Source organism: Leucoraja erinacea, chromosome 28 (assembly GCF_028641065.1).
Source record: "Leucoraja erinacea ecotype New England chromosome 28, Leri_hhj_1, whole genome shotgun sequence".
Classification (NCBI taxonomy): domain Eukaryota; kingdom Metazoa; phylum Chordata; class Chondrichthyes; order Rajiformes; family Rajidae; genus Leucoraja; species Leucoraja erinaceus.
Genome location: NC_073404.1, coordinates 16,460,112 through 16,478,239, shown reverse-complemented (window position 1 = coordinate 16,478,239; position 18,128 = coordinate 16,460,112). Strand labels below are relative to the sequence as shown.

The window sequence follows — 18,128 nt, the reverse complement described above, 5'->3', positions numbered from 1 at the left end:
GAATAAATTTTTATTAGCCAAGTATGTATACATACAAGGAATTTGCATTGGTGCTTTGCTCGCAAGTAACAACACGATATACAATAGACAATAAAATATAAAACATTATAATTTAAACATGTGAAGAATGTGGAGCCAATGGTGGCCTCCCATTTAAGGTCCTTGGAGATGATGGTTCCCAGGAACTTAAACGACTCCACAGATGTGACTGTGGTGTTGTTGATGGTGAGCGGGGGGAGAGGAGAGAGAGCTCTCCTAACTTCTCCAATCCCACCGTCTTAGGAACATTGGGCTCCAGGTTGTTGTGATGGCACCAGGATGCCAGCTGTGTCAATTCCTGTCTGTAGGCAGATTCCTCCCCATCCTGGATCAGTCCAGTCAGGGTTTTGTCATCCGCAAACTTGAGAAGCTTGACAGAGATGTCTGTGGAGGTGCAGTCGTTGGTGTAGAGAGAGTAAAGGAGAGGGGAGAGTACACAGCCTTGCGGTGCTCCTATGCTGAGGGCAGCAGGTCCGAGATGTGCTTTCCCAGCCTCACATGCTGCTTCCTGTCTGTCAGGAAGTTGGTGATCCACTGACAGAGGGGTTCAGGCACAGTCAACTGGGAGAGTTTGGAGTGTAGTAGCTCTGGTACAATGGTGTTGAATGCAGAGCTAAAATCCACAAACAAAATCCTTGCATAGGTCCCCTGGCGGTCTAGGTGCTGGAGGATGAAGTGCAGGCCTAGGTTGACTGCGTCATCCACTGATCTATTGGCCCGTTATGCAAACTGCAGGGGGTCCAGCACAGGTTTGTGATATTTTTCAGGTGGGCCAGCACAAGTCTTTCAAGGGTCTTCATGATTACACAGGCCAGTGCAACAGGCCCGTAGTCATTGAGACCAGTAAACCTTGGCTTTTTGGGTACGGGTGCAATAGTGGAGACTTTGAAGCAGGCAAGAACAGTTCAGGATTGCAGGGACCGATTGAAAATGTCTGTGTTGACTGGTGCCAGTTGTTTGGCACAGAGCTTGAGGGTAGAAGGGGAAACATCGTCTGGTCCTGAAGATTTCCGGCTTTTCTGTCTCCTGAATAGCTTTTCCACCTCCTCAATTGCTATTGTTAGTGATGGAGGAGTGGCCAGACTGATGCTGGGCAGCAAGGAGGGGGTGGGTAGTGGACGAGGGTCCAGTCTTTGCAGACTGCAGTCAGGCTGTAAGTGGGTGTGAGGTGGTGATTGGGGAGGAGTGGGTGGGGGGGGAGGAGGGAGGGAGGGAGGGGGGACCGGGGTTATGTTTCTGTCTATCGAACCTGCAGTAGAACTCTGTTAGGTCATTGGTCAGCTGACGATTGTACAAGTTTTCCTCTTGTAGCTGGTGACTTCTTGCAAGCTCTTCCACACTGAAGTAGAGTCATTAGCTGAGAACTTACTCCTCAACTTCTCAGAGTACCTTTCCTTGGCAGCTCTGATTCCTCTTCTCAGCTTGTACTTGGCCTGCCTGTAGAGATCTGCATCACCACTCCTGTAGGCCTCCCCTTTAGACTGGCGGAGCTGTCTGAGTTCTGCTGTAAACCAGGGCTTGTCGCTGTTGAACCCGATCCGGGTCCTAGTGGGAATGCAACCGTCCTCACAAAAGCTGACATATGATGTCACAGTGTCTGTATACTCATCGAGGCTTGTGGTTGCTTCCCTGAACACATTTCGATCAGTGCAGTCAAAGCAGGACTGTAGGTTTACAAAGCCCTCGCTTGTCCACTTTTTCATTGTTCTTACCACAGGCTTAGTAGAGTTTAGTGTCTGCCTGTTGTTCAGAATAAGGTGAACTAAAAAATGATCAGAGAGTCCCAGAGCCGCACGGGGAACAGAGCGATGTGCGTTCTTAATTGTAGCGTAACAATGATCGTGTGTTCTCTCCCCTCTGGTGAGGCAGGTAACATGATGTCTGAATTTTGGAAGCTCTCGGCTGAGATTAGACTTGCTAAAATCCCCCAAAACAATGACCATGCAGTCCAGGAAGTCACTCTCTACTCTCATTACCTGGTTAGCGAGTTGCGTTTGTGCCTCACGAACGCAGGCTTGGTGGGGGGGGGCAGTTAGACGGCACCGTGATGTCATTGCACCAGCCCTGGTTAGTATAGAAGCATATTTCACCGCCTCTTTTATTTCCCACTGCCTCCGCTTCGCAGTCCGCTCTGTGTAGTTGAAAGCCAGCCAGTTGCAGCGCATTGTCCGGGGTCGACTCACACAGCCAGGTCTCGGTGAAGCACAGGGCAGCAAAATGTTTGCCTTGTTAAATGTTAAAGTGTTCACACATCAACTCTCTTATAAAGGGTGCAGGAGCGTGGAGAGAAGATCACTGACATGAGCGGTTTAAGTTGTGCTGAAATGCCAAAGAAGGGGGCACCCATTAATTTGAACAACGTGGATAAAGAGGAAATTTGGCAACGTCATAAATTGGGAGATTTTAACCTTTTGATAAGTTAAATGTGAAATAAACTAATGGGAGAGACATCATTTTCAGCACCGCATCCATGAAGCAAGTCAGTAGTTTAAAAATAAAGTTATTTAAGCGTATGAAAAACAAAATGGATAATGCTTTCAAGGATTTGGCATTTGCTCCATCCTGTCCTATAATTTTCTGTGATTTTTAGCCATCATTGTTTGATAAGAAGGCAGGCTATATTCCACACCCTCATCCATCTGGCTTGGTTTGAATATTCATCTCTCCAGCTGTCTCCTTTCCCAAGCCTGCTCTCCACGCTACATTCTGAAACCAAGAAGAACGTATTTTAATTTTTAAATACAAAATAAATCGTATCCAGATTATTTTGTAGCAAAATAATAAATTGTGACAAAATGCTAAAGATTGCTGGGTGCTGCATGAAAAGACCACAGATGACCAGGAAATTTGCTCTAGATTCACAAATGTACAAGGGAAACATTTCACTTGGAAATTCAAATGGGAGAGATGACTGAAATAGCATCTTTAAATTTAACTCGTCAATCAAACATCAGCAAACCTCATTTACTACATGCATGATTATGTATTTGTAGGTTGGAATGCTGACTGGGCACTATCAATGTTTTAGAGTTACCTCTCCACTCAAAGAACAAAGTTGCCAATGAAAGAACTTCATATTTCTCTCGTATTCAGGATTCCCAATCCTTCCTCCAGCCTCTCACCTTTCCAAGTCTATTCATTACTAACTGGAGACGACCATTTTCCCACTGCTTTTACTCTCTCTGAGCTACTGATCCACCACAGAAAACTTGCAGAACTCCACTCAGTATGATCCAATCCTCACACTGTGATCAAACCCACTGACAAGGGTAGTGCTGTGGGTGTGGGTGAATCGACCGCTACTTTACAGTGATTGAATTCCAGCTGCTCCTGGCCCATGACCCCATCACTCCATCGCTCAACATCAGGCCACCCTTTGCCACATGTCTCACTTCCTATAGACACCTTCCTTTCACAGTCACCAGCTTCATTCACCCCCACTTCTGCACAGCCCACTTTTATATAGTTTACTGTATATAGGCTAGTGTTAGTGTATGGGGATCACTGGTCGGCGTGGACTCAGTGGGCCGAAGGGCCTCTTTCCGCACTGTATCTCTAAACTAAACTAAACTAAACTAAACTAATGTACTACATTCGGTGCTCATGCTCTGTTCTCCTCTGGGAAAATCAAACGTGGAATGTGTGACCCCTTTGTACTACACATTGGCTCAGTCTGCAAAATCGGCCCTGAACTTCCAATTTGCTTAACATTTAGTTCTCCATCCCACTTCCACAATGACATCATGGAGAGGATGTTTCCACTAGTGGGAGAGTCTCAAACTAGAGATCATAGACTCAGAATTAAAGGACGTTCCTTTAGGAAGGAGATGAGGAGGAATTTCTTTAGTCAGAGGGTGGTGAATATGTGAATTCTGCCACAGAAGTCCATGGAGGCCAAGTGTATGGATATATTTAAGGCAGAGATAGATACATTTGTGATTAGTATGGGTGTCAGGGATTATAGGGAGAAGGCAGGAGAATGGAGTTTGGAGGGAGAAATAGATCAGCCATGATTGAATGGCAGAATAGACTTGATGGGCCGAATGGCATAATTCTGCTCCTATCACTTATGACCTTACCACCACTCGCATTGCTCCATGTGCAAGTGTGAGGAACAGCATCTAATTTCCATCTGCCACATTGCAGTTTTCAGCACTCAACTTCAACAACCAGCCAGCGGGCTACGCTGATGCTGCTCCTCGTGGCCAAGATGGCGCCGCGGGACTCGGGCAGGCAGCGCTGGTCAGTGTTGGGACCTGGGGTCTGCAGGTGGTCGAGTCGCGGAGTGTCGGTGGAGGCTGGAGCGGCCAGGAGGCGGCCTGAAGAATGGTTGCATATTTCCTTAGCTCCACAGATGCTGCCTCACCCGCTGAGTTTCTCCAGCATTTTTGTCTACCTTCAAATAATCAGCCTTCTCAGTTTGTATAAAATCTGTCCCCTTCTGATGAAAGCTCATCAACCTATAACTTCATTTTCTCTCTCCTTTGATGCTGCCAGATAATTCGAGAGCATCCAGGATTCTCTCTTATGTCAAATTTCCAGCAATCTGGGTTTTTTCTCTCACAATGAGAGTAGAATGCCAGTACAACGCCTCTGCTTTCTGAGAAGATGACAGAGATTTGGTATGTCAGAGAGGATTCTCCTGAAGGTACACAAAAAAGCTGGAGAAACTCAGCGGGTGCAGCAGCATCTATAGAGCGAAGGAAATAGGCAACATTTCGGGCCGAAACCCTTCTTCAGATTCTCCTGAACTTCTACAGGTGCACAGTAGAGAGAGTATTGACTGGTTGTATCATGGACTGGTTTGGCAACTTGAATACCCAGAGCGAAAAAGGTAGGCAACATAATCAGAGACCCACACCACCCAGGCCACGCACTCATTTCACCACTGGCATCGGGAAGAAGGTACAAGAGCCTGAAAACTGTATGTCCAGGTTTAGGACCAGCTTCTTCCCTTCAGCCATTCGGCTATTAAACATTACAACCTCAAATAAGCTCTGAACTACATAGACTATTATTATTATTATTATTATTATTATTATTATTGCACTATTATTGTTTTTTTTGAGTATGTACGTGTGTGTGTGTGAGATATATATATATATATATGATCTATATATGTGTGTTTTTGTGATTATGTGTGTAAATACATACGTTTACAGCGTACTATGTTTACATATTCTGTTGTGCTGTTGCAAGTAAGAATTTCATTGTTCTATCTGGGACAAATGACAATAAAACACTCTTGACTCTTGAATGTTTTTGTTTTTTCTCCTTTGCTCTCACTCACTTCCGTCTGGTTACCTCTCCTCCAGGTATATCAGTTGCAATCAACAAAACTTCACCACCGACTCAGCTAGCATCAGGGCGGCACAGTGACAGAGTTGCTACCTTACAGCGCCAGAGACCCGGGTTTGATCCTGAATATGGGTGCTGTCTCTGTACAGAGTTCCTATGTTTTCCATGTGAGCGTGTGAGTTTTCTCGAGGTCTCCAATGCTTCCACATTCCAAAGACGTACAGGTTTGTAGGTTAATTAATTGGCTTCTGTAAATTTTCACTAGTTGGAGGATAGAACTAGTGTACGGGTGTTCACTGGTTGGCATGGGGACTCGGTGGGCTGAAGGGTCTGTATCCTTGCTGTATCTCTATACCAAACCTCTATGTCATCAGTGTCTCTGTTGGTGTGGGTCTCTGATTAATAGGGGTACACTTGCCCATCGTCCATGATATAACAATACTCATCTCTTCCCCCCTACAGCCTCTCTGTAATGTAAATAGTATTTTATAACTTACATTTTCCACTTTTTCCCTGTTTCTCGAAAGGTTATTGGACCCGGGGGCTGAATCATTCACCATTCAAGCGTGGGGAGCTTTCAAGAGAGAGCTCCAGATAGGGCTCTTAAAGATAGCAGGGTCAAGGGATATGGGGAAAAGGCAGGAACGGGATACTGATTGTGGATGATCAGCCATGATCACATTGAATGGCGGTGCTGGCTCGAAGGGCCGAATGGCCTACTCCTGCGCCTATTGTCTATTGTCTATTCTGCTTCTCTCTGCACAGATGTTGTCTGGCCTAAGTATTTCCACTGTTTTTCTTTCTGATTTGTGAAACAAAAGAGCTGATGCAGGAAGACAGAGATGAAAATGCACACTAGAAATTCAACAATATAAAATTCAGCAGAGACTTCTTGTGTTGTAAATAATTTATTCAGCAATTCACCTGCTAACTTCTCACTTTGTCATCCATGTGAGCTCATACTGCACAAATTGGAAATTTGTGGCAATAAACTAAACTGAAAGGGTTAGGGAATTCACAATATTCTGGCCAATCACTTATAGAATGATCGCACCTCAAATGGAATCACGTAATAGCCTCTGCACTGGCTCCACTTATGATTGCAAACTATATCTGGGCAAACCATTCTCATGTGTGTGTGTGTCGCTGTAACAGAGGCATAATGTCAAGAATTTGCATGGTGTGGAAATTCAATGCTAAAGGGAAACAAGGTTTGTGCCTCCAATATATGCTTAAGCTATTGTTTAAATTTTGAACAAAAAATAAATCACTGGAGGAATGCTGTGAGCCAGGCAGCATCTGTGGAGGGAAATGGACATATGATGTTTCCAGCCGAGACCCTTCTTCAGGCTAATGGAATAGATGGGTGATAGGTCTCAGCTTCGTCCGCTGGACTGGAGGACGGCAGCTTCGACCACCCCGGGCCGCGGAGCTTGAACCGGCCCGTTCACGGAGCACGGTTGAGCCGCGGGACTTACTTACCTTCACCTGGGGGGGGTCACAACATGGATCGCCTCAGCGCAGAGGGAGAACAAGGAGGGAAGAGACAATGACTTAAGATTTTTGCCTTCCATCACAGTGAGGAGGTGTCTGGTGAACTCACTGTGGTGGATGTTAATTTTGTGTTTATTGTGTGTTTGTTATTTTATTTTATGTATGACTGCAAGGCAACAAAATTTCGTTCAGACCGAAAGGTCTGAATGACAAAAAAGTTTCCAAGACTCAAGAAGAGGTTAGGGGAAGGATCGAGGCAGGTATAGGTGATTAGCAGACGAGGGAGAGATGGTGGAGATAGTAACCATGGGAGGCGATGAGTGGAGAAGATAAAAGACGCAAATGGTGGAATCTGATAAGAAAGGGTGAGAGAAATGTAGAACCTGCCTAGAGGTGGGGTAGGAGGGAAAGGTGGAGGCGGGGGGAGGGGGGAAGAGAAGGTAGAAACATTGGGGGTCCAGAGTAAGAAGAGGTGAGTGATGAATGAATGGATGGATGAAGTGCAGGAAGGTAAAGGACCTGGGATCACAGAGACGGATGGAGTGGGGAAAAAAAAGTTGCACAAGATGAAGGTGGGGAGGTTTACCTGAAATTGTGGAATTTAAGGCTCATGCAATGCTGTTCGTCCAGTTTGCATGTGGCCTCACCCAGGCAGTGGAAGAGGTCGAGGCCAGACAGGTCAGTGTAGTAATGGGAAGGAACATTTAAATGGTTAGAAACCAGCAGCTCCAGCTGGCCCAGGCAGACAGAGTGTCTCCAGTGTTTAAATTATGCTGGAGTTTAATGGAAATCAGTGCGTACATTTTCAAAGCAACTTTCACAAATCTAAATGTTAATAGTTGCAGGTCATATATTCTGATTGTTTATTATGACTTAATTCATTAAAAATTAATGAAACATAAAATGAACTGAAATGGCAACTAAATTAATATATTTAGAAAAACCATTAACTGATGCCTGAAAACGTGGTGTGTTATAGCTGCTGCACATTTGTGGAAACCAGTGTGATCCCAACATAGAAACAGAAAATAGGTGCAGGAGTAGGCCATTCGGCCCTTCGAGCCTGCACCGCCATTCAATATGATCATGGCTGATCATCCAACTAAGTATCCCGTACCTGCCTTCTCTCCATACCCCCTGATCCCTTTAGCCACTAGGGCCACATCTAACTCCCTCTTAAATATAGCCAATGAACTGGCCTCAACCACCTTCTGCGGCAGAGAGTTCCAGAGATTCACTGCTCTCTGTGTGAAAACCAACAACCACATCCGTCCTATAGAAGGACTTAGGATCAGTGCTGTTGAAATGGAATATCAACTATGGACATGAGGGGAAGGTTTACCTAGATAGCTTGATTCACAAGACACCCTTAATCTGGCAGTAGCCAAGATTTAGGCAGTGGTCAGGATCAGAGGATGCATTTGTGAGTCTGATGGCACTCAGTGGCTCCGAATGTAATATTATACAGAACTTCATCTATCCCCTTGGCCAACAGATAAAATTAATTTGTTGGCTGTAAACAAAAAGAGGATATTTCACGAAGAGGATAAAGTCATAGTATACAGCACGGAACAGACCCAAATCAGCCACGTCGACCAAATTGCTTAATCAAGCTGATCTCGCTTGCTTGCCTCTGGCCCAAATCCCTCCAAACCTTCCCTATCCATATATCTATCTATCCCTCCATAAGGTAACTCCTCAGCCTCCTGCACTTCAAGGAAAAAAAGACCCAGCCTATCCTTGTAACTTAAACTTCCCAGACCCAGTAACATCCTTGTAAATCATTTTTGGGCCCTTTCGGTTTAACAACATAAATCCGATAGCGCAGCGACCACAAGAACTGTAAACAGTACTCCACATGTATTTACAATGTCCTGCACAGCTGTGGCATGATGTTCCAGCTCCTTCCTGCGCTCAATACCCTGACTAGTGATAGCAAATGTGCCAAAAGCCTTTTTCACCTCCCAATCCACTTGTGTTGCCACTTTCATGGGGCTATGTACTGCACCCCTGGGGCTATCTAGGTCACCCTTAGTTCTCCACCCACTTTCCCCATTTATCTCCTCCCCACCTGCCTCAATCTCTTCTGTATCCTCTACAAAACACACACAACTTCTAAAATGTGGTCTCCAAACAAGAGATAATACTCCAGTGATGGCAAACCTATCTTTTTATAAAGGCTCATCATGTTTCTGTATTCTTCTCCTCTAAACCTCTATTTATAAAGTCCAGGATCCATTTGTTTTCATTCACATCAGGCCACCATTAGGAGCATCGCTAATCCTTGGCCACACAGTAAACTACACTGGCCAAGGATTAGCGATGCTCCTCCGATCATCTGGCACTCTCTCTATATCACATTGACCTATCATCCTAAATTATGTGCTCCAGACATTGAAGTGATGTTTGAACACATGGGGTCTGACTCACAGACACAATAAGTATCACTGAGACAAGGCTGATACATTATCACTCATCCAAGAACCTATCAAACCCGTTTTATTGCAGCCTTGATTTTTAAATTACTTTGAACCATTTATTTTTGTTTGGTTTGTGGAACTGAGCTATGAATATCAACACAAAGAAAGTTAAGGTAGAAATTAGATATATTTGTGTACAATTTTCAGATGCAAATCACAATTAAAATGTTACCTGGATTAGATCAAGCTTGCAATCATTTCTGGATCAAAATGCTGCCATTTAGAAACACATCAGGCTTGGTGTTTGATCAGTTTAGTCCGGCTGACAATTTCCTGACGCTGCCATGCATCTAATACCATCCTAAATCATGTACCATGCCCACCTGCTCTTACCAACATAGATTACAGTTGTTGGGTGCACCTTCCAATCTTGCACTGAAACGAAAAGCAAATCACCGTGACTGCCACAAGGCATCTTACACTTGCCATCTGCCAGCCTGTTTTTAGATACAAAATGCTGGAGTAAATCAGAGGGTCAGACAGCATCTCTGGAGAAAAGGAATAAGCTGAAGAAGGATCTTGATCCGAAACATCACCGACATTATCACATTATCTCCAGAGATGTTGCCTGACCCGCTGAGTTACTCCAGCATTTTGTGTCCATCTTCTGTGTCAACCAGCACCTGCAGTTCCTTCCTTCCCGTTTTTAGAGTTCAATATAATAGAAATCCTATCCGTGGTTTGCCCGTTCGTGTTCATAGCCTTCCTGTACAATTCTAATCAGAGCTACAGGCTGCTAACTCTGCTCCATTAATCACCACAATGGGCCACTGCTACCATTGGACCCAGAAGTGAAGATTATCAGGTGGAGGAATTTAGGGATACCCGTGCATGCAGGTGCTCGCCAAGTCCTCCCCTTCCCTTTCCCCACTTAGGCTGATTTGTTGCAATCCCTGGACGAGCTTCCAGTGCAATTCCTGGTGGCTGGAATGTCACTAATGTGGCAGTTGCAAGTTCTTCTTGTGGTTCCCAACAAAAGCCACGTGGGTCGTAACAAAGCGAGATGCAAAAGCAGTAAGATAAGATTTGGAGGTGACTTTGGTATCCAATAGCTGACCTAATACTATCACGCTGCTTAGTAAGGGTGTCAGGGATTATGGGGAGAAGGCAGGGGAATAGGGTTGCGAGGCAATGATACACCAGCCTTGATTTAATGGCGGAGTAGACTTGATGGGCTGAATGGCCTAATTCTGCTCCAATAACTTATGAATTTAGGGACACTGAAGCCTGCAAGTCACAAACAAACCAACCTTAGTCAATAGTTTTTGCTGGGAATTGCAGCACTGTGTGTTTAATGAGAGACTGTAATTACTTCTGAAATGGCAAATTTTTCTTGGAGAATAATCAGATCAAAAAACTGAACTTAGAATTAGGGATTTGCTCAGAGAAGTTTACAAAAATGGCGTTGTATTGGTGAAAATCCGGTAAACATCAGGCACTGCCATTTGCTGTTGCTCTCAGCCCCATCGCTAAAATTGCCACCTCACTTCTTGGCAAAACGTTTACCTTTGCCAAACCGATTTTATTCCAATGTGCACCTCCTCCCGGGTGACCACAGTAGTAGTGCAATGCCTGAAAATTTGTCATCAGTATGATTTGAATGTAAAAATAACAAACTGTTGTTTATTCACAGGCCAACCACATTTTATTAACAAAGGCAAAGAATGTTGGAAGCGCTCAACAGGTCAATGAGCATCAGTTGAAGAGAAGCAGTCTATGTCAAGGCTCTTGACCAGAAGTGTTAAAGAAGGAACTGCAGATGCTGGAAAATCGAAGGTAGACAAAAATGCTGGAGAAGGGTTTTGGCTCGAAACGTTGCCTATCTCCTTCGCTCCATAGATGCTGCTATACCCGCTGAGTTTCTCCAGCATTTTTGTGTACCTCTTGACCAGAATCTTTACTCACTTGACTAGTTGGCCTAATGCATATTATCTTATACACACAATGCCAACTTAAATCCCAGCTTTTCTCAAATGTCTGCTACCTTTTCTTAAAGCAAGGCTGATTTAAGATGGCGATTTGTCATTCTCCTCTACCACTCTACTTGATTGATGTTACTGAGTGCTGAAGATGAGCAGATCATAGGAGACCTTGGAAAGCTCATCTACAGAGACAATGTTCACCACAGACCACTGGGTCTACAGGGAGCTGAGCTGGATATTCTCCATCACCTTACCACATCAATCCCAGCAGATCAGCATCAACTTCATAAGGCAGCTAACCATATTCTTCTGATGAAGAATTAGCTATTTGCTATCATTGGCAGCCTTCAACAAAGGAATGAAAAAAATCAACAATTCCTGTTGAGAACTACCTCTTCCTTCGGCAGGAGATTACAGAGAAAATTTGATGTTAAACGTGCCATTCTCAACGTTGTGCATAGTTATAACCGCACGCTTACATAGAGCACAGACTTAGCTCTACTCTTATATTCTTTGCATGTAAGAAAATTGCTACTGCAGAAGAAAATGGTAAAGGTCCTCTCCTTAATACCAATTAAGCAGGCATTTTGTGTACTACAGCTTCCAGACTATTTCTATAATGACCTGAAGAATTTTACGTGTAAAATTGACTTTTTGGCATATATTTGTCCATGTACTGTAATGTATCTATTATATGCACATCACCACTAATTGATTCGTCTTTTAATACTTTACCTATAACGCAGAATGTAAATCATGACTCAACTGCCTTTCAGATTAATTGTTTAGCATCATATAGGTCAAGCTCTTTTGTAAGAGCTCTTCAATTAACTATACTACTGTGTTCTGCTTTCCCCACAGCAGAATTTCATGTCTTTGTCAAATTAAATAACCATTTTTTTTTGCAATGTTGCTAAATAATCTGTTTCCATTATCATTTCAGGCAGGGCATTTGAGATTTTTTTCCCTTCCCTGTGGGTCTTTGCAAACCATCTTAAATCAGCATCCTTCTTACCTAGGAAAGAAAATGCCTTTGTATGTTCTCTATTAAAAAATTGATTTCTATTAAATCCCTGGCATAATTTTAACTATCATCTACTATCAGGTGAGAGCTCGTTGGGATGGGTTTGCGCGGCATATTCTTAAGAAACTGGCCAATCTTGCAAGTACTTTATGTACTTCTCCATCTCCAGCCTTTTTCCCTCTCCCCCTCTCCCCCCTCCTTACTCCATCATCTTTTATTTCCTTTCCTCACTTCCCCTTCTCTTCCATCGGCCTCCCCTTTGTCCCACACCAACCCTCACTCACTCACCCCCAAACCACCTCTCCTCCCTCCTTGTCCATTGCCTCTCCAACCACCATTCCCATTCTCCCCACCCATTTCTTACCACGCTAACCGCACATCCACCCTCCTCCCAGAAATGTCACCCATTTCTCTCCAGAGATGCTGCCTTTCCCACTGAGTTACTCTAATATTTAGCACTTGCCTTCCTGAAACTGGGTGTGGTAGCGACTCGTTCCAATTTCTTCCCGCCAAATGTGTTTGACTGAGGTCTCCCTGGACTCGCATGTTCAGTTCACTTTAGTTTATTGTCGCATGTACCAGGGTACAAAAGCTTTTATCGTGGGCTAATAAGCCAGCGGAAAGACTATACATGATTACAATCGAGCCATTTGCAGTGTGCAGATACAGTGAGGTTAGACAAAATTGCTGGAGAAACTCAGCGGGTGTGGTAGCATCTATGGAGCGAAGGAAATAGGCAACGTTTCGGGCCGAAACATTGCCTATTTCCTTCGCTCCATAGATGCTGCCGCACCACCTGAGTTTCTCCAGCAATTTTGTCTACCTTCGATTCCCCAGCATCTGCAGTTCATTCTTGAACGCAGTTACATTGATACGGGAATGTGTCGAAAGGAACTGCAGATGCTGGTTTAAACCGTAGACACAAAATCTGAAGTCTGAAAAAGGGTCTTGACCCAAAATATCATCCATTCCTTCTCTCCAGAGATGCTGGCCGTCCCGCTGAGTTACTCCAGTTTTTTTGTGTCTATCATGATAAGGGAATAACGTTTAGTGGAAGATAAAGCCAGTCCGATCAAAGATAGTCGGAGGGTCCCCGATGAGGTAGATAATGGTTCAAGACTACTCTCCGCTTGTTGGTTGGTTCAGTTCAGTTGCCTGCTAACAGCTGGGAAGAAACTGTCCCTGAATCTGGAGGTAGACACAAAAAGCTGGAGTATGCACTTAGCGAGTCAGCGAGTCAGGCAGCATCTCTGGAGAAAAGGGATAGGTATGATTTCGGGTGGAGAGGGTCTGGAGCAAAGATATTTGGTCTGGAGGTGTGCGTTTTCACACTTCTGCACCTTTTGGGAGAGGGGAGAAGAGGGAGTGGCCGGGGTGCGACTCGCCCTTGATTCTGCTGCTGGCCTTGGCGAGGCAGCGCAGACACTGTAATCTGCACTGGGCGTCCCTGGGAAATGTAGTTCCCTTCATTTGCGGGCTGATGAAAGCCACTGCAGTGGAGCGGAGCGCTAGTGGGCGGGGCGACCAGCCGGCACATGACACCCATTCGCTACTTAGTCTCCAAAAGAGGAAATCCGGGGCGGTCCCCCTAATAAGGGCAGTGACGTCGGCGTCCGCGACGCCTATATATGGGCAGTGACGTCAGCGCGGAATGTTGGGGGGTGTTCTGCCGGCGTGAGACTGGGAGGCACCGGCTGCGGTAGCGGTGTGAGCGACGGACAGCCCAGCCCAGCCCAGCCCAGCCCAGCCTGCTGCAGGAGGAATAAAGCAACGCCGCTCACCGCTTATTCCCCCCACAAAAAAAAATCTCACTCCATACCTCTTTATTGCAAAAGTATTCGCTGCAAACATGGTAGACCGCGAGCAGCTAGTGCAGAAAGCCAGGCTGGCTGAGCAAGCCGAGCGGTACGACGATATGGCAGCAGCAATGAAGTCGGTATGTCTTTGTGGCTTTTATTTTTTTTACACCCCCCCCCTCAATTTATTTATTTTCTCCCCTCACCATCTCCCAATCGCGTTTTTATTTTTCTGATCTCTCTCCTACCCCTCTCCTTTCCCAGCCTCCTTTGCTTGTAGTCAGTACATAACTGGGCGATGCCGCAACGCGATAACCCGTTTGTAATGAATGAAGCTTAGTACAGCTCATTTGACATTTCATTTTTGGGCCCACGATGGGAGGGGACTAACCTTTCTCTCTCTCGCTCTCGCTCTCTCTTTATATATATATATATATATATATATATATATATATATATATATATATATATGGGTATGTCCTGTATATCTATCTATCTATATATATCTAAATTAATATCGTGGGGATGAATCAAATAATCAATAATTCCGGTATATCTAGATTTGCGACTACTTAACTATCAACCTGATAAATCTGACATTAGCTCTCTGGTAATGATGTTTAATTGTACAGTGGGCTGTCTGGCTGCGGCCACATTGTGCTTGTGAATATACGGGCGAGATCTTGGGCAAGAAAACAACAGAATGCGGATAACGCCGGCTGGGCGGTGCCTGGCCAGAAATGTCTCTCCCAACTCGGCGCTTTCTTCGATTGAGCATCATTGATCGGGTTTCCTACCCGCGGCGTCAGCTGAAATGTATATTTAAAACCTCGAATGGCGTGGCTTTGCTAACTAGCCTCACGGTGGAAAAACAGCTCTCTGGCTGCCCCCCCCCCCTGTTTTAGTGTCCCACTCCCCTACCTCCACGTTTGGGGATCTTGAAGTAGACACACAGAGTGCAGCTTAAAAAAAAAAGGCGCGTTCGCCTCCGAGTGTCAGGGGCTCGCCCGGGTCTGTAGCCGCCAGCGGCGGTAAGGGACCCAGCCCCATAGCGGTCCATTGTCCATGCCCCCTACCCTACCCTCTCCAGTGACATGCTGTCGGTCCCCGGGTAGATCCACTCCTGACAGCGAACAAAGCACACAATAAACTGGGAGGGAACAATTCTGGAACATTCTGCCGGTGTGACACTGCAGGTATCCTCATCTCCCAAGGGAAACTACCCCAGGGTGACAGTCCACTCTGGTTTGTATTAACTGGTGGTTTGTATTAGCGGCCGGTTGCTGGTGATGGGCCGATCTCTTGCGAATAAAAGGAGGAGACGCGTGTGGGTTTCTGTGGCGCTGGGAGTGGCGCAGTCTTTGCTCCGCATGCCCGTGCCGTTATTGCACCATTTGTTTCTTTGCTGTGTTAGGTACGCCCATCAAAGCCCTCTCAGCCGCATTCTGTCTCTGCACATTTTATTTTTTGTAAAGTCACGTTTCCTTTTCGTGTTTCAATTCAGAAATGACAAGCCATCGAACGTATCCCAATTTAACAGTATTCTGGCAAAACGAGTTGTCTTATTGCCACGGGACGCATTTATTCAGCAAGAGGATGTCTTGTAAATCGACTTGAACCGTGGCATGGTCGGATTGACTATTTTATATACTGAAATTTTGAATGTCCAGTTGTTACCCACGCCCTTTTTTGCTGCGATATTGGTGGGGTTGGTGTATTTAACCGATCTATGCTTGTAATTTCCTCTGAATCTCCCGGCATTACACTGGGATGTGATAGTGCGGTGCATCCCGCAGAAGGTTTGTGGAACCGCTACCAGACACCTCGTGTCAGACTGACATTTAACGAGTGTGTCTCGGCTCGTTCGGTGATTGGGGGAGGAGGAGGGAAATGTGGTTCAGACACACCACGACAGCAGATTCTTGCATTTAATGCTAAACCTTAATGAACCTGTGCACGTTTTCTGTTACAGCCTCTGAATAGTTGTCAGTTTTTAGACCCATCCTTGTGTGTCATTAACTGGTCTGATCATGGAGAATTTGCCAGGCTGCCACAACTTAAATCATTTCCCAAAATGTTATTACCTACAAAATTGAGGTTTCCTGCGGCGAAGTCAGATTTCCCTTATAGCATCTCCCAAAAATGATACGGTTTGAATGGTGATGGTGAAAAAGTTGGCATCCTGATGCATCTTGTATTGTTCAAATTAAAAACTGTGTAATTTCAACATTAATAAGAACATGATAACATTATCAGAACTCCTATTGTATAAATGCACATATGTGATAATCGTATACTATACATTTGAGGATTGGATTTTGACATTTAAAACCAGGTTGCTTGATGGCCATTACTGCCTAGTCATGGGTGTGGCAGTTTGTGACATTGAGTAATGAAAAACAGATTGCACAAAGCACACATGATAACATTTATTATCCAGTGAAATAAAACAGTAATCTAAGAAAAGTCTCACTCTTTGCACCTTTGGCAAAATATAAAACTGGAGAGCACATGAACACTTAAGTGTTAAGCAAATGTTAAGGTCACCTGGTCCATGATGGCGACTTGCTCTTTAAGGCAAATCAAAAAAAAATCATTAGTCGGAACAATTAGTTGTAAGTGACAAACACTGGTTTATGGGTTTATCCTGGGCGATGATTTTGCAAATAACGACACTTCACCCCGTGCAACAGTTTGTGTAGGAAGGGACTGCAGATGTTGGTTTAAACCGAAGATAGACACAAAAAGCTGGATTAACTCAGCGGGACAGGCAGCACCTCTGAAGAGAAGGGATAGGTTTACGTTTCGGATTGCGACCTTTCAGTTTATCAGTCCGACTGACAAACTACTTTTATCATGGATGCAGGATTTAGGTGTTCCTAAAACATAGCATGAACAAGCTCTGGGAGTTACCATAATTGTGTTAAAAGTTATTATCACAGATGTTAATTTGAAATGTTTTTTCTTTTTGTTTAGCACATTTATTGTTTGGCTGGTTCTCAATGGGTCAGTTTAAATTGCTTCAATTTTTGCAGACATGTTGATAAGATACAAATATCCTCGTTGAGCTTCACACTTGAACTGAACATGTCAAGCTATTGTGTCTTGTCAATACTAAAGTTGGTTTTGAGTTCAGCAAACGAGTGATAAAGTCATAAGTGTAGCCAAACCCAGTGACCATTTGGATGAATCAGTGACACCGCACCCTGATATGAATCATTTTGAAAGTGAATTACGTTTGAAAATCGTGCCTACACATCTGGGATTGGACAATGCAGCCATTTCTCAAAAGCAAAAGACGTTCTATTTTACAGTAAAAGTTGAACTTTTTTCTTGCTCAAACGAATGCAAAAAAATGCAGATGCAAAAGTCTTAAAATATAACAACATGTTGGAAATGCTTAGGTTTGTGGGTGGGGAGAGAGAACCTGTTTCAAACTATGTGTAGGAAGGAACAGCAGATGCTGGTTTAAACCAAAGGTAGACAGAAAAAGCTGGAGTAACTCAGTGGGACAGGTAGCATCTCTGTGGAGAAGGAATGGGTGACGTTTCAGGTCGAGACGTCTGAAGAAGGGTAGTATAGTATAATCAAGTCAAGTCAAGAAGGGTAGTATAGTATAATTATAAACAGATAACTCTCCATGGAGGGAAGCTGCTGCTGGAATTGTAATTCTATCATAAATGTTCATAATTATGCAAATACTAAATGAAATGGATGGGTTGGGGTGTCAATGTTCATCATTTGATTTTAATATTAGTTTGTACAGTATGCATGTGCACTTTAAACTTTGTTCTCCAGCTTGCCATTTCTGCATCTAGGAATGAAGGGATTTTTTTTCCTGCTGGGCATTGGGTGAAGGCTCCAATTCCCTACAGACTGAGGGCATCTCCCTTACTGCTGGCCAAGGTGGGATTTGATTAGGTTGAGACATTCAAAATGAGACCAGGAGCAGAGACTTGTGTGACCTGTAAAAAAAACAAGGAACTGCAGATGCTGGTTTACCAAAGAAAGGCACAAAATGCTGAACTAACTCAGCAGGCCTTGCAGCATCCCAGAAGAACATGGATAGGTGACG

At 44.4% G+C, this 18,128-nt stretch overlaps 1 protein-coding gene across 1 annotated transcript in view; it reads left to right on the top strand.

Moving 5' to 3' along the window:
- The first annotated feature begins 13,905 nt into the window (after positions 1 to 13,905).
- Positions 13,906 to 18,128, top strand: part of LOC129710696 (14-3-3 protein gamma-B) — a 43,400-nt gene continuing 39,177 nt past the window's right edge. The window contains exon 1 of the mRNA XM_055657869.1: positions 13,906 to 14,193. Within this exon, the coding sequence (XP_055513844.1) occupies positions 14,107 to 14,193 (87 nt within the window). The 5' untranslated portion in view covers positions 13,906 to 14,106. The remainder of the gene's footprint in view (positions 14,194 to 18,128) is intronic.